Here is a 15879-nt window from a genome sequence, read left to right on the forward strand (position 1 = left end):
TACATGAAAAAGGGCGTAACCTCTCCGGTAGCCTTGGAATTTCTTTCTGGCAGTATGATTACTAGGTCAGTTAATAGATCAAGCTAATCCCTCTCTATGTTACAGAGCTTTCGGCCTTAGTTAATAAGTAAATCAACCGCATTGCACACCTAGGGGGCAGTCGAGGCAACTTAGCCTGAGAAATACAGTTATCAACATATCAAAGCCATGATGGCCAATGCAATCTATGTAGACTTATTTAGCCACTGGTAAACGACCCTTGCATCTTTCCCAGAATACCTTTCATCCCCCATTGCCTCGCTGAATGCTTGCTGTGTGGGCTTGTCCAAGATAGTCCTCGCCCCGACACTCTCGGCCAACTTGGTTCCCATGCCCAATACCTTGGCGCACAACTCAATCCTAAATCCTCCCTCGTAGCCCCGGCTGCTCGGAACGTTGGCCTGAACCCCCGGGACTGGGTTGCTCTTGCTTGTAACCCAGCACTGGCCGCCACTTGCATTAATGACATCGGTGAGCGTTTTAGGGTCAAGTCCGGCTTTCACGCCAATGTTGAGTGCCTCAGATGCGGCTAGAGACGTGATGGCGCTTAGATAGTTGTTGATTATCTTGAAAGCTGTGCCCGCACCGACGTCTCCGCATAGAAATATGCCCTCTCGGTTGCCCATGTGCCCCAGATACGACTTGACAATGGGGAATACTTCTTGTGACAAGGATGGTGGGCAACCCACCATGAAGGTGAGAGTGGCAGCATTGGCGCCCATGGGCCCGCCTGAGACAGGCGCGTCAACGAAGACAAGAGTGTCCGAGAGCTTGGAAGAGGAAACTTCGCGGCATGAATCTGCGACAGAATGGATACAGTCGGTCTCGATTGTTCCGCATTCGACTACAATCTTGCGTTCTGGGGTTCTTCCCGACTCCTCAGCGGCTGCCACAGCACCTGCGAGGATGCCAGTTTGAGGGTCTAAATACACCGATTTAACGGCACCAGACCCTGGCAGCATGGTAAAAACTGTATTCTGAGGTCGTCAGAAGATGGCCGGCCACTTGGGAGGGTGGAATATTTCTCACTGCCGCCTTGGCCGCTTCAAAGCCGTTAGAAACTATCTTGACTGTTGCCGTGCCCCTTGCCTCCGCTTGGAATCTGTCCAACGCTTCCAAGTTTGTGTCGCAAATGAGAAGGGTTTTGTCTTGGCCCAAACCGGCCTGCAGGTTCAGTGCCATTGGGTAGCCCATCACCCCAAGGCCTGAAACCAGGTTAGTTGACTTCTCACACCCAGTGTGGAGGGGGGTCTCTGACCAATGAAAGCCACCGTGTCTGATGATGAAGCAGCCATCTTGTTGCTCTTGGCTATGAAGGGTACTGTAGTGACTGGCAATGCGGCTTGCTCTCCAGATGAGGTCTAAATGGCCAGCTTGGGGAATGGAAGTATGGAACGATACAGAGTCTTGTCAAGACAATTCCTTTACACAAAATAGCGGCAATTATAACATCTCAGCACCCATTACCCCACACTCGGTGATAGCCTCAACCTCGCCGACGAGGGATGTGGGGTGTTGCTGCACCCCGCGGTTGGAGTTGATCTGATCGGCCTGTAGGATTTTACTGGCCGTATCATGTATTCACTACTCAGATCGTTAACTAGATTCATAGTGTAACCTCCGTTATCTGACTACATCGTCACAATCGCTCTGGCTTGTTCACCTTAAGGAGTAAAGACTGGTTTAGGGGCTGTGCATCATCAATGGGAAGCTCATGCCGCAAGGAATAGTCAAGTCCAAATATTAACCTAGGAGTAGTGTTAGCCACCTCAATTAGATTGTCCCCGGCTAGAACCTGTGGCGGTTCTTCTCCCTCCACACCTTATCATGCGCCAGAACAACTTCTATCTGGGCATCCTCGATACTTATGTCCCTCAAGAAGCCAGAGATGCTATCCAGTGTCACTTTTGCGGTCTCGGTGTGTACATGGACACTTCTCACCCCTCCCTTGCCGTCGTCGTACATTGCGATATTCTTTTCCCCGCTGAGGATTCTGGGGTCATGGCAGCAGTCGCTACCTAGATAGAGGTATCTATCTTCTGAGAGGCGGGCAAGAAGATTCACGTGGCCGTAAAGATGACCAGGGCTGTCAATGACAAACAGGCTCCCGTCCCCGAAGAAGTCCAGGGCGTTTGGAAAGACAGAGTGTGGTTGCCACGCCCATTGACTGGCCGATTGGGGCAGATTTACCACACTCTCGGCGGGTATGTCGGTGTGCTTTGGAGTGTAAGGGGTGTCGTTGTACTCATTGCTGTGGTGTCTCTCGACTGGCGGGAGTTCAACTGTTCGTAGTCGTGGCAGTTCATCTTGGTTGAACAGTTCGGCTGGGTAAAGAGGCCCTGCACCGTTCTTTAGAAGGTCCAGGGTGCCTGATCCAACGATGAAGGTAGCATTCTGGAAGTCTGATGGCGTCCCAACATGGTCCCAATGGACGTGGCTAAGAATGACAAAGTCAATATCTTTGCCTGGGTCTAGAAGCTGCTGATCGGAGTTCCCGTCCAAAGCTCTACTGTGGGGGTCGCCCTTGCGTAGACTCTCAGCGCAGTCTGGGTCCGTTATGATGGGCTGTCTCTGAGCCACGTGGGCCAGCTGCATCTCTCGATAGCCGTTGAGATCACGTTTCACACCCAGGTCAAAGACAATGCGGGTCGTCTTTTGGTCTTTGCCGGTTATGAGGGACGAGGGCTGATGCTGTATGAGGAACGACAGCGAAGGCACCGTTACTCTGAGGTTGGGGTCCGCATCGGTCACGAGCAGCCTCTCGGGAAGTGTAATGTGGCCGGCGTCCAAGGCCGAGACCACAACGTAGGCAGGCATGGTTGGTTGTGAGATGAGACTCGGGATGCTGGTTTGGATTAACCAGTTCAGAATATCAGCACGCCGACCGTTTCAAAAACTGACTCTTTGAGGTCTCCTTTAACAGTGCAACTCGCATGCCTCTGCCAAATGCGGGGTGGACACACTGGGGGTGGTTAAAGGGGAACTCCAATGTCTCTCCACATTACGCTGTGCTGCAAGATCCCCCACGACGATGCCCCACGCATTCGGCAGTAGATAACCGATGACCGACTTATTTCAAGTACCAACCTTTTTCACAAAGTCCAGCGGCCTTCTTTCACCATTGATACTGAAAGTAAGCAACCACATCCTCATCCTATTGCCCTGGCTGTTCTGGTAACCGACCTCTCTCTTCTTGAACTGTTCACGCCGTGTTGACCAACCCCCCAAGATATCGTTCCTCTCTCCTCGTTTAAACGACACAAGAAGCCGCTTTTAGACCAACACTGGACTCGATTCTATCATCCGCCACCATGAGTCAGGACAGCAAGCTCGACGCGCTCCACAAGGAGCTGTTTGAGCAGGGCCTGAAGATGCGCCGCAGCGTGGTCGGCGACGTCTACGTCGATCGCGCCCTCGCCAACGGGTCCACCGAGTTCTCCAAGCCCGGACAAGAGCTCGTTACAGAGTGGTGCTGGGGGTACGCATGGACACGGCCCGGTCTGGAAAAGAAGCAACGGAGTCTGCTGAACATTGGTATGCTGATGGCTCTTAACCGTGGGCCGGAGCTCGCTGTCCACGTTCGTGGAGCGAGGAACAATGGTCTGACAGAGCTTGAGATTCGTGAAGCTATCCTTCACTGCACTACCTACTGTGGTGTCCCGGCTGGCGTGGAAGCTATGAAGATTGCCGAGAGAGTACTCGACGAGATGAGTGAGACGGGTGAGAAGGCAAGAGAACTTGGTAACAAGGCGGAGTAAAGGCGCATCCTCCGTATTGAAACATAAAGAGGGTAGTTTAGAGAAATGTGTGTGCTGAGTAGTGTTACTGCCTTCATCCACTGCATCAAAGATGAGAGAAATTTTGCCAGTCTTTGTGCTTAGGCTTCTCTGTTAAAGGATTTCCTGAATCTCTAATGTAGCAAACTCGAGGTTAAATATATGCATCATACCTATGTATAGGCATCTATCTATTGCGCTTCATAATGACCCTTTCCAGATAGCTCCTGTAGAATGGGACCTGCCACATAAGCTGTTTGTAGACTCAGTTGGCTTGCAATTTCCAAGACATGTAGAATATCCTGCGGCGAAGCACCATACCCAAGGGCATTCCTCATGTGTAGCTTGAGCCCGGGGATGTAGAGATGGGTTGATGCCGCATCGAAAGCACAATAGATGAGCTCTTTCATCTACCCTTGAGTTAGTTTCGGTACGTCTTCTCGTCATTTACAGTCTTATTCAGAGACCGATTAAGATGAACTCACCTTGGGTGTTAGGTATCCCTTCCTTTCATCTCTTCCGTTGTCTAGACTAGCCCATGGTATCCCGGAAAACTCCAAATAGGCCTCGAAGAACTCGGGGTCAAGCCTCAAGAGTTCTTCCCAAGTCTCATGCCAATAGCCTCTCTTAGCGGTGAACTCTCTCTTCAGTTGCAGTTGTCTTGCGTCGTAAGGCCTCGTGACCTCTTCTAGGAACTTTCCCTCTTCTTTCAGAACCTCTACCAGTATTGGGACCCCGACATTGCAGGCATGAATGCCGAGAGTGCTGGTTAGTTCAATAACCTCCATCACCTCGTTCACATTAGCACCTTCTCTCAGCGCAGTCTTGATATGTGTATGGATTCCTGGGGTGTAAAGATGCGTCGCGGCACTGTCAACAGCAAGAGCAACAAAAGCCTGCTCCTTTGGCGATAGATTGGTTTTCCGACGTGGTACACGAGCCAAGGACAAGCCTGCGCTGAAGAAGCGTGGGTCTAGCGCAAGGATCGATTTCCAACCAGAATGAAAGGCATCTTGTCCTAGTTCGGAGATGAACTTGTCCTTCAAATTTGTTTCCTGCTGACTGGATGACATGATGCTTGAGCTATAGAGCCTCGGCACGATGTTAGAATAGCTGGTGAGGTCTGAGTGTGCAAGAGTACGAAACGGGAAGCGTGCTGTTCCGGCTTGTGCGGGGGGATGATGGATGATCAGCGCCGGAGAGAGAAGAACCCTTTGACCAATAGTTATACCACTTACATTAATTGATACGACGATACTTATGATTAGAGACAAGACAGGTGACCGACTGGATGTAGAATGGGGAGTGATTCTCTTACCAAGCAACTCCATGGGAACCGACATGGCCACTCCACCCAGTGTTAACAGAACGTGGGGTTCCAAAGTACCCCACATACTCACACCGCATCCCAAAAGAGTTGGAAAGGACCAGCACAGGTAGAGATGGAGGCGTTCCATGGGTCACGTTGTAGTTGACTCGGGTGAATTAGACACAATTCTCGTATTCTGAATTGGACCTGCAGGGGAAACGTCTCTCCCAGACCCCCCCCAAAAGCCCGGCTTGTGGATCAACTGCCCCAAAAACGATGGCTATCCCTATTCCTAACTTCCCACTCCACGTCATGCGCAAAGATAGTCTCAACGCCTTTTCTTTCCAGCTCTCTAATCCTCTCCATGGTAGTCTTAGCTTTCTCGAGGTCGGCATGGATACAGCATGTTTGGCCTTGAGCATCCTGCCACTGTCCGACCTCTCTTTCTTGACGCATGATGCGGCGATCGTGGCAGGCATCGCCAGCAAGATAGACCCATTTGGTGTCACTCTCGTTTTCGGGGGTGCGTGCAAGAAGGTTGATGTGTCCGGGAAGGTGGCCGGGGGCGTCGACGATGTAAAGACTTCCATCCCCAAAGATATCCAGGGTTGAGGGTAAGGTCTCAAACTGTCGCCACGGCCCGCCAAAATTGATACCGGATACCTGCGCTTCATCCCGAGCTGTAGGGGATGCCTCTGGATCCGGAAGCTGTATAGTTCTATGTGGATCAAGCAGGTCTGGTTCGAAGAAGGAATGACCTCCTCGTAGATTTGATGTATTTCCCTGTAGCAAGTCAAGAGATCCATGCCCAACGACGAAGGTGCTGCGACGAAAGTCGGTCGGCTCGCCGACATGATCCCAGTGAACCTGATCTCACGGTCAGAAAGACATTAGGCCAAGGGAAGCGGATGAAGGGCGTGGTTACGTGAGAGTATATAACATAGTCGACATCGTCTGGGGTCAGCCCGCCCAGCTTGAGGCTCTTGACAACATCAGGATCCGTTGTCAAGGGCTGCCGGGTGACTATATGACGGCGTATGGGCTCTGAATAGCGGCTCGTGTCCCGACGGACGCCTAGGTCAAAGACGATGCGCGTCGTTTTACCAGTTGCGGGAGAAGCATGCTGAATGAGAAAGCACAGCGACGGGACTGTCTTGCGGGCTGTGCTGGATGCCGGGCTCACGAATTGAGTTTCTGGAAGAGTGAAGCGGCCCCCAGAGAGGGCATGAACTTGGACTGTTGAGAGCGCCATGGTAGCCTGACGTGGTTTGGTGACGGTTGGTGTGTTGAAGATTCAAGTACAAGCTACTCAGGCAATATGGTAGGCATGAAGCACTTCTTCAATGACTTGCCTCCCCCACATGGAGTGTCGCACTGCCTCCGGACTTTGAAGTCCTGATTGCCCAACCCCACGCTCGGAGCTCCGTTCCTACACGTTGTACGCCACTGCTGCCAGTCTCAGATTGTGACATATAAGAAGTCTAGTTCTAATTTTTGATTCGTATCCAGATTAAGCTATCGAACGGGAGTCGGTGGAAGCAAACATGACCATGACATCACGGATCCAAGACTCAACGGCCACCTCTGTGGGTTTCATCGGCCTTGGTGCCATGGGAAAGCCAATGGTCATCAATCTCGCAAAGAAGTTGCCTAAAGGATCTCGAATCCACGTCTATGATATCGTCACGGCAGTAGTCGATGAGACGGTGACTCTGTTCCCTGATTCGATCTTCAAATGTGCAAGCGCTAAAGAAGTCGCCGAGATATGCGTAAGTAACAAGATAAATAGTTCATAAAGCTTTCCATGCTAACCGCTTCATTACTACAGGATGTGATCTTGACTATGCTGCCCGAAGGCGCTCATGTCAGGTCTGCGTACCTTGATCCAGATTCGGGAATTCTCAGCGCATTTTCCACCTCGACGGCCAAACTCTTAATCGACTCTTCCACGATCGATACGAGCACCAATCTATATATCAAGGAGCAGGTGTCAAAGAAATCTCCCCAGAGCTTGTTCTATGACGCCCCTGTTAGCGGCGGAGTGATCGGGGCCGTCGATGCTTCGATGGCATTCTTCCTCGGCTGTTCCGAGTCGGATCCTAATCTTTCTCGCTTGACTACACTCCTCTCCACCATGGGCGGCAAGGTGATCCCCTGTGGTGGACCATCTCTCGGTCTCTCAGCAAAGCTCTCCAACAATTATCTGTCTGGAGCCATTGCAATTGCCTGCTCCGAGGCAATGGATATGGGCATGCGTGCTGGCGTCGACGCTCACGTCCTGGCATCCGCTTTTGGCGCTGGAACGGCTCAAAATACCATATGTGACAAGTTCAACCCCGTCCCGGGAGTTTGTCCAAAGGCGCCCCCGTCTGATGGATACAAAGGAGGGTTTAGAGTACAGTTGATGAAGAAGGATGTTTCGTTGGCTGTCAGCATGGCAAGAAGGCTGGGTTCGAGAAACGCTCTCGGATCAACCGTCTTGGGAGTGTATACAGCTGCGAGTGAGGCTCCGGATTGCAAGGATCTAGATTGTAGGGTGGTATTCAGGTACTTGGGGGGATCTGAGGCGGGAGCGAGTTGACATAGCATTATCCCCAAGCTTGACCTGGAGGCCAATTCAACGTGATCACTCTGGGCTCTGAAGGTGGGGAATGTGGAGTTTTCCAGGTATACTTGGTTCGAGGACAAATAAAGCCTCGAGATGTCCCTAAGGCAGCAAGGTTTTACTGTGTCCATAGCAAGTTCCATCCTAAGCTACGTCCTTTCGCCCATCAACACCGATGATCATGACACACGACATTAAGCCTATTCCTGTCCCAGGCCTAGATCTGCCTGCTTCCTTAGCCACAGTGCGAGTCCAGGCAATCGACACGACGACACGCATGGTCTGCAATGCTGCCGTCTTCATCCAGCCTCCAATCACCAATCACTCAACGCTCAACCTCAACACCATGTGTTTTCTGCTCGAGCACAAGACGGATCTTGGGTCTGAATATATTTTGTTTGACTGTGGTTCTCGAAAGGACTTTTGGAATGGCTCACCTCAGACCAACAAGATGATTGCCAGTAACCTCGTGGGGATGCAGGTCGACTACGGTGTGGACGAGATCTTAACCAGTTCAGGTTTTGATCTAGAGAATCTTAGTATGACAGATCCATCCATGTGAAACATTGACTAACATTGCATGCTGCACAGAGTCCATCGTCTGGAGTCACTGGCATTGGGACCATATTGGAGATGGATCCAAGTTCCCGGCCTCGGTCGACATTGTCGTCGGGCCAGGGTTCACAGCCGAATTTGCCCCAGGCTGGCCGGAAAGGCTAAACAGCCCAGTACTGGCGAGTGATCTCAGGTTGGTGATTTCTACTAAGCCTACTTCATCGGCGGCTAATTCTGGGCCTGTTGGCAGAGGTCATCGAATCCACGAGCCCGAGTTCGACACGTCGGTTGCCGGTTTCGCTGCTCATGATTATCTCGGAGACGGTTCTTTCTACCTCTTAGATGTTCCCGGGGTTCGTTTTTGCCCCCCAAGCCATATTTCAATTCTTCAGCTCACGCCATTGTAGCATGCTCTTGGACACATTTGCGGACTCGCAAGAACGACACCAGATACCTTCATTTTCATGGGTGCCGACGCTTGCCACTTTGCTGGAGCATTCCGACCAACACCCTATCTGCCGTTGCCTACAAGTATACCGAGCGATCATCTAGACTCCTACTATCCAAGTCCTTGTCCTTGCTCGGTGTTTACAGCACACCATCCCGCCGCTGGGACTCTTTCTGAGGAGGACGCCGACGCCTCTCGCACCAGTCCATTTTACAAGGTATCTAGAGTTCCTGGGACTGTTTACATACACGGTGACGCCGCACAGGCTAGCATCGACAAGTTACGAATCTTGGACGCCCACCCAGGAGTCTTTATCTGCCTCGCCCACGATGCCGCCTTGTTTGAAACGCTGCCTGTATACAACATCGACCCAGATCAAGACATCAATGACTGGAAGAAAGCCGGATACAAGGAGAGTACGAGATGGGCATTTTTGAATGAACTTCCAAAGAGGGACAGTCCTGGTCGTGAGCCGCTCATCCAAGGATTGAGGCGTGATGACAAGGTTATTGTGTGGGATGAAGGCAAAGGGTTCGTTGATGAGACCAAAAGTCTACCAGGTGTTTTATAGTAATAAATACCAAATATCTCACTCAAAGACGGCTATAGCATGTTTTCATCTAGTGCTCACTGTGGAGTTCAGCATTATTGTCTATTTATAGAGTCATGTCGATGATAAGTTTCCCACTGACTCCTTGCTTGCTGTCCCTTGCTAGCTCATTAAGCTGCTCAAAGGGATATGTCTTGACCGAAGCTTTCACCCCATTTTTCATAACAAAGTCTAGCATCTCCCTGAGTTGCGTGTTTCTTCCGACCAAGCTTCCAACCAGCCTAATATCCCGAAAGACTAAGTCATGGGCACTGACGGAGAGCTTCTCTTTCGGAAAGCTAAGTACAATCATAGTGCCATGATTTCTCAACAGCTGAACTCCTAGGTCAAAAGCCTTTTGCGACTCCGGTAGCAGGATGACAGCATCGAGGCCGATGTCGGTAGGGAGTTTTGCTGGCGACTCCTCCCAGATGCCTTTGGTCTCATCCACATTTAGGGTGCATGCATCTACCACGTGAACCGAAGTCCCAGCAGAGCCCAGGCTGTGCTTGACTTGCTTGAGATGCGCCAATGCTGCATCTTTCGCATCAATAGCCAGGACTCTTTTGCCTAGGCGTGCAGCGAACTGAACACCCAAGTGTCCAAGCCCTCCACCAGCGCCAAGAATTCCCACCGTGCTGGCGCGTTGCACCGCAGCATGGCGCAAGGCTGACCAGATAGTAAGTCCAGCACACATCAATGGTGCTGCCTGTAGCGGCGAGAGGCCCTCGGGAAGAGGTGCGACTTGACGGCTATCGACGAGACAGAACTTCTGAAACCCACCATCCTGCGTCAAGCCTAAGTTGCCTGCCAGTGGACAGTACGGAGAGTAGCCTATCTCATCAGAGCCTGTATTCTGGCACTCGTAGCACGTGCCGCATGGATGATAGGCTCGGCCTGGGACACCGACGTGAAGGCCGGCAAAGATGCCACGAGCCTTTGGGACGTCTGGCCCGACCTCGAGCACTTTACCGGCAAATTCGTGGCAACCAATGCGTGGCAAGGTCTGGGATAGTCCACCAGAGGCAAACACGGCATCCGTGTGGCAGTATGAGGCGGCGAGGACTTTGAGCAGTATGTCCTGGCCTTGAGGCGACGAGGGTCGTGAGATGCGCCTCATTCGGTACGGTTCGCCGAACTTCTCGACAACAGCGGCCAGCATGGTTGTCGGCGGTTCCGGAGGGTACACCATCGCTCTCGTGGGTGCCTGCTTAGAGGTAGTCGGTATGAGGAAACGATTGCCTGCGTTGTCGCCAAGACCGGTGGTAATCATGAGCAAGAGTGCAGTCGGAAACGTACTGACGGGGTGTCGGCTGGAGATACACCGACTTGCCTCAGTAGAGATGAGAACTACCATTACTGGAGCTAACCAATTTGCCCAGGGCGACCTCATGGCATTACCCCAGAAAGTCCACCACCATCAGAGAGTCTGTGGAGGAGTGTGGGGTGTCTCCAGACTCTCCACACATCAACAACACTGGACCACCCTCTCCTCCACATTCCGGCCAACCATCATGCCATTGCTCCTCGCGGTGAGACTACAAATACGCATGATGGACTTTTTACTAGATCACCAACTGCAACCTCCTCCTTTAGACTGGATCCGCAATCGAAAACCCAAGAATGACGACCCGCGCACCCAAAGACACATACGCTCAGCCCGACTATGAGGAGGCTCACCTAGCGACGTTTGCAGCCCCAAAAGGCTACCCTATCGAGTCTATGCTACCCCCTAGCGTGAAGAGGGAGACCTTTGAACAGGCCCTAGCCGAGTTTACCGACGCTATCGGCAAAGATTATGTCTTTATCGGCGATGCTCTCTCTCACTACATCGATCCCTACGACATCTATATCGATGATAGTGAGAGAAGGAGGATGCCGAGCGCGGCTGTTTGGTACGTAACGCGGCACCCATCGAAACCTAGCAGCACTGACAAGTTTCCGCGTCTAGTCCCTCTTCGCTCGAGGAAGCTAAGCAGGCTCTCAAGGTTGCGAACAAATACGGCATTCCGATCTGGGCATTTTCCAGAGGCAAGAACCTGGGGTAAGTCTGTTCAATTGTTGGGACTCAGCCTCCAGGCACACAGGCTAATGGTGAATATTTAGCTACGGTGGACCGTCTGCGCGAGTCAACGGGTCCGTCGCTTTTGACCTTCATCGCATGAACCGAGTGCTCGAGGCTAGCGACGACTTCTCCTACGCCGTCGTAGAGCCTGGCGTGAGTTTCAAGGAGTTGGGTGATTATTGCGCTTTGCATGGCAAAAAGGTGTGGCCAAGCACTCCCTCTCTGGGATGGGGAAGCGTAACTGGTAATGTAAGCATCCATTCAAATCTTGTTGATAGTCATGACTTTTGCGTACTGACAGGGGTCTCTTCTGGCAGACTCTGGACCGTGGTACTGGCTTCGGCTCTCATTCGGCCCATCACCAGTCGATTTCTGGGCTTGAGGTGCTGCTCCCTGATGGAGATGTCGTGCGAACGGGACAATTCGGCATCACTCGCTCGCCCTCAGCCTTCCTGTCCAAATTCACTTTCGGTCCGTCGATTGAGGGTCTCTTCTTGCAGAGCAACTTGGGCATCGTAACCAAGCTCAGCATCTGGCTCACTCCACAACCGCCTGCTTTCATGGAATGCACTATTGGCGTTCCTGGGTTTGAGGATATTGAGCCCCTAGTTGATGTCCTGGGACATCTTCGCCAGACCGGTGTTATTCCTCACCTCGTTTGGGTCATGAGCCTGCTTGAGCAGCTTTGCATGTTTGGCAGAAGGTCCGATTATTGGCAAGGCGAAGGCCCTATTCCTCCATGGAAGCTAGAGGAGATTCGTAAAGAGAAGGGCATGAACTACTGGCATGGCCGCTGGGGACTTTACGGTCCGAAGAGGATCATCCAAGCCCAGTTTGAAGAGATCAAGGAGATCGTGGCCAAGAGAGTTCCCCAGGCCACCCTAGCCGGCAACCTTTTCGAGGGTGAGAATGGAGAGCTTCTTGACAACAAGGCTGTTCCAAACGACAATGGAAGCCTCTTGGTCGGCATTCCAAGCCTCTGGAGTCTTCCCTTAGTAGGCTGGGCGCTGCCACGCGGAGGCGGAGGCAAGGCTGCGCACGGCGACTATGCCCCCATCATCCCCAACTCGGGCAAGATGGTTCTCGAATGGATACGTGCCTGTAGACCTCACTATGAAGCAGCTGGAGTCGAGCCCATGGTGGACTTTTTCATGCACGAACGGCACGTCATCATGGTCAACATGTTCACCTTCAACCAGGAAGACCCGGACCATCGAAACAAGATCCATAAGCTTTACCACAACTTCCACGCCGAGAGCAAGAAGCGAGGTTATGGCATGTACCGCGCACACGTCAACCACATGGGTAAGCAGAGCTTTCAAATACAAATGGCCTTGTTATTGACGTTGGCAACTTAGATCTCATCGCGGGCTTGAGCGATTTCAACAATCACGCTTACAACCGCTTCGTCGAAAAGCTCAAGGTAAGCAAGTTCTACAGTCATCTGCATGAAATGAAGACCTGGCTGACTCGTCTAGGACGCCGTCGACCCGAACGGTATCCTGGCACCCGGAAAATCCGGCATCTGGCCCGAAAGGTACCGGCATCTGAGGGAGGGCGGAGCAATTCCGGAGAAGCAGGCTAGTCATTTGTAGAGCATAAGTTTACTGGAGCTTGGGTATATGCTTTAGCTATGTTATGACTGCATTATTCCTCTGAAGCTGTGTCACGGCTTGGTTGCATGTAGTAGCGATAGAAGCCCTCCAGGCAGCTGAGGCACCCTCCGTAATTTTCACAATAGCGATTATAGCCCACTCGTTTGTCCCGTAGCCTGACAGCTTAGATACACCCTTATAATAGGCAACTTACGTATTACTCCGTGGTAGGGGGAAACAATATTACTGATCCCTCCGTCCTGCAGCCGTGATAATCACAGGGTTGGCCCACCGGCCATTCCTTACTGGGAGTGGCGTCCCCTTTCCCCGCGTTTTTTCGTCCGGCTGAACGCATCCAAGAATCTGGGGTATTTCCAATGTCCACCACCCCATTTCCTTTCTATCCTCCTTATCTATCTCATGATATTTCACCTACCATCAGCATGGCATCTGACGATCAAGATCCTATCAGCCAGTCTCCTCGCCACTACAAGTGCGGCCATTGTCCCAAGGCCTTTAAGCGCAGTGAGCACTGTATCCGGCATGAACGGAGACATACACTCGAGAAACCATTTTCCTGTCGCTACTGTCGGAAAAGCTACTCGCGCAAGTAAGACTCCTTCGTACCTCCCGCTGTGGGTATCGGATTGGCTTCTATGAACTTGAGCTTACCTCTTGCTTTTTCTCGCCATCATTAGAGACCTCGTCACTCGCCACGAACGCACATTGCATGCCGATAAATGCACTCGGACGACTCCCCATGCTCCGCCCGAAGCCTTGGTCGTATCTGCCAACGAGGGGGGCACGGTGCACTGCGCTCAGCATCCTACCATCCGTCGCGATTCATTGTTAGAACCCATCTCGTCGCTCAACGAGAACGAATGTTTTGAACCCGCCGGCACAATGAATGGCCCACAACCTGCTGCCCGTCACCACTCCATGCCAACACCACCCTCCCGGCGCACCTCGACCAGTGAGTCGATGTGCCGCACTCCCAACGCCTCTCCCTCGGCGAGGTCTCATAACGGCCTTGCGATGGATTCTCCCAACGGATCTACTGCGTCCCTTGCGGGCAGTGGCAGTGAGCCATCGGATGATCGAAGGGCGAACGGACAACACTGCGAACCGCCATATCCAGTCCAGTACCCACAACAACAAGCCCCAGCAATGCCGGATCCTCCGGTTCTGCAAGACTCCTCAGAGGGCCAACTAGGGCTGCCCCTGCTTGACTTTGGTCCTCTGCCGCATGACTTCTTTGACGTCCCGGATTTTGACCAAATCGAGATCCCTGACTGGATGGAGTTGTCCTGGACAGCAACACCTGTAATGAGTATGGCTGCAAGCTCTAGAGAGCTACACGCCGCCTTGCCCAACGAGGCCCCGCAAGTCCAAGAGACCAGTTCCCGAGACCTTCGGGCAAGCGCGACAACTACGAATTCGAATGTACCCAAGGAAAGGAATTGCGGCTCGAAAGAAGTATTCACAACAGATGTGCATGTACGCGACTGGATCTACCAAGATCTAGTTCAACGCCATGTCCCAGAACACCAGCTCAAGGAGATTCCCACTGGAAAGCTCTGCCAGGGCTTCCTTTCTAGCTACATGGACTGTTTCCATGGCCACTTCCCTATAATTCACCGGCCAACTTTTACCCCGGCAAGAACTCCGAGTCCGCTGCTCCTCATCATGTGTAGCATTGGTGCACTGTATCGCCTCGACCGACCGAGAGCGAAAGTTTTATACGATATCACTGTACGCTCCATCGAACAGGTGCGTTATTCGCTGTGAGTATCAGAAGGTCTGGCTAACCTCGGGTACAGATGACCTCTGCAAGTTTCAGTTCAGTGTCTCACGCCGACTACCCAATCTGGTTTGTGCAGACAAAACTGTTGTTGACCCTTTTCACCGTTTTAAGCGGTGACGACGAGCTGGTGTCCACAGCTATGTCCCAGAACGGATTTTATACCTTGGTACGTTTGGTTCCTATCCTCGTGTCTAGAGGCATTGTCTCATAAAAATGATCCTAGGTGTACGAGTCGATTCGCCAATCCCTCCAGGATCAAGCAGCGGACCACAGAACACTCTCTTGGCCTGACTGGATCCAACGCGAGACCCGAAAAAGAACCTTGGGTGGAATCTTTATCGTCAGCACCCTCAATATGATCATCTACAATGTCAACCCCGGCTTTCATCCCGCCGAGGACCTGGACTTTGAGGCCTTTGACGATGAAAGCCACTGGAATGCCAGGACAGCGAGCGAGTGGCGAGAACTCCGAACCACCGGGCACCGACCGGAGTATCTTACCATGCGTGAAATGCTAATGGACGTCATTTCTGACGATTCCAGTCGTCTAAAGAACCGATCTCTAGTTTCTCCATTCTCAGCGTGGGTAACCACACACGCCTTTGTAGTCTATACGTGGCATCTATTCCAAGTGGCTCCGCCGACCTCGTCCGCTCTTTTAGGTGCCGACGTTACGTCTTTACTACTTCACTCGGCAATGCAGTCTCTCGCGAGATACCATGAACTACTGGAAGAAAGTGCCGACACGAATTCAGAGGAATTGACTCACACAGCCAAGCCTTCGTTGATATCGAGCTGTCGGGCAATCCTCCCTATTGCTTACATCCGACTCTTTAGTTCCGCTGTCCACCTCAATCGCCTGAGCTTGATATGTCAGGACTCAGACTCGGTTGAGGCATCTGTGGCGGTGTTTGCATCGACGAAAATGATAAAGACGCCTTATCTACTCGATGTTGTACGACGGTCGTTTGATGGGCTAAGAAGGACAGTCAAGATAGGACATTTACTCATGCGCAAAACGGCAGCATTTCACTGGAGTGTTGAGCATGCCGTTGCGGCTTGGGACTGTGGTATGTGCTCAGAAGACTGCGTTA

At 52.0% G+C, this 15879-nt stretch overlaps 8 protein-coding genes across 8 annotated transcripts; 4 read left to right on the top strand and 4 right to left on the bottom strand.

The window, feature by feature from the left end:
• Positions 1–224: 224 nt before the first annotated feature.
• Positions 225–1334, bottom strand: NECHADRAFT_93927 (uncharacterized protein; the record flags this gene model as incomplete). Its single annotated transcript, XM_003051399.1, has 3 exons — positions 225–1016; positions 1069–1244; positions 1274–1334. The coding sequence occupies 3 exons, from the start codon at positions 1332–1334 to the stop codon at positions 225–227; spliced, it is 1029 nt and encodes a 342-aa protein (XP_003051445.1).
• Positions 1335–1827: 493 nt separating this feature from the next.
• NECHADRAFT_80893 (uncharacterized protein) lies at positions 1828–2856 on the bottom strand (the record flags this gene model as incomplete). Its single annotated transcript, XM_003051400.1, has 1 exon — positions 1828–2856. One exon carries the CDS (start codon positions 2854–2856, stop codon positions 1828–1830), a length of 1029 nt encoding a protein of 342 aa, XP_003051446.1.
• Positions 2857–3350: 494 nt separating this feature from the next.
• NECHADRAFT_80894 (uncharacterized protein) lies at positions 3351–3797 on the top strand (the record flags this gene model as incomplete). Its single annotated transcript, XM_003050985.1, has 1 exon — positions 3351–3797. One exon carries the CDS (start codon positions 3351–3353, stop codon positions 3795–3797), a length of 447 nt encoding a protein of 148 aa, XP_003051031.1.
• A 1585-nt stretch (positions 3798–5382) lies between these two features.
• On the bottom strand, positions 5383–6376 carry NECHADRAFT_41144 (uncharacterized protein; the record flags this gene model as incomplete). The annotated part of the gene is made up of 2 exons (XM_003051401.1): positions 5383–5991; positions 6050–6376. The coding sequence occupies 2 exons, from the start codon at positions 6374–6376 to the stop codon at positions 5383–5385; spliced, it is 936 nt and encodes a 311-aa protein (XP_003051447.1).
• A 292-nt stretch (positions 6377–6668) lies between these two features.
• NECHADRAFT_93929 (uncharacterized protein) lies at positions 6669–7705 on the top strand (the record flags this gene model as incomplete). The annotated part of the gene is made up of 2 exons (XM_003050986.1): positions 6669–6893; positions 6953–7705. The coding sequence occupies 2 exons, from the start codon at positions 6669–6671 to the stop codon at positions 7703–7705; spliced, it is 978 nt and encodes a 325-aa protein (XP_003051032.1).
• A 370-nt stretch (positions 7706–8075) lies between these two features.
• On the top strand, positions 8076–9303 carry NECHADRAFT_93930 (uncharacterized protein; the record flags this gene model as incomplete). The annotated part of the gene is made up of 6 exons (XM_003050987.1): positions 8076–8268; positions 8321–8477; positions 8535–8637; positions 8692–8815; positions 8879–9148; positions 9218–9303. The coding sequence occupies 6 exons, from the start codon at positions 8076–8078 to the stop codon at positions 9301–9303; spliced, it is 933 nt and encodes a 310-aa protein (XP_003051033.1).
• Positions 9304–9388: 85 nt separating this feature from the next.
• Positions 9389–10513, bottom strand: NECHADRAFT_41395 (uncharacterized protein; the record flags this gene model as incomplete). Its single annotated transcript, XM_003051402.1, has 1 exon — positions 9389–10513. The coding sequence occupies one exon, from the start codon at positions 10511–10513 to the stop codon at positions 9389–9391; it is 1125 nt and encodes a 374-aa protein (XP_003051448.1).
• Positions 10514–10944: 431 nt separating this feature from the next.
• Positions 10945–12981, top strand: NECHADRAFT_40463 (uncharacterized protein; the record flags this gene model as incomplete). The annotated part of the gene is made up of 6 exons (XM_003050988.1): positions 10945–11216; positions 11273–11365; positions 11428–11635; positions 11704–12691; positions 12745–12809; positions 12865–12981. The coding sequence occupies 6 exons, from the start codon at positions 10945–10947 to the stop codon at positions 12979–12981; spliced, it is 1743 nt and encodes a 580-aa protein (XP_003051034.1).
• Between the last annotated feature and the right edge of the window lie 2898 nt (positions 12982–15879).

This window comes from Fusarium vanettenii (assembly GCF_000151355.1).
Source record: "Fusarium vanettenii 77-13-4 chromosome 5 genomic scaffold NECHAsca_5_chr5_3_0, whole genome shotgun sequence".
NCBI classification, from domain to species: Eukaryota; Fungi; Ascomycota; class Sordariomycetes; order Hypocreales; family Nectriaceae; genus Fusarium; species Fusarium vanettenii.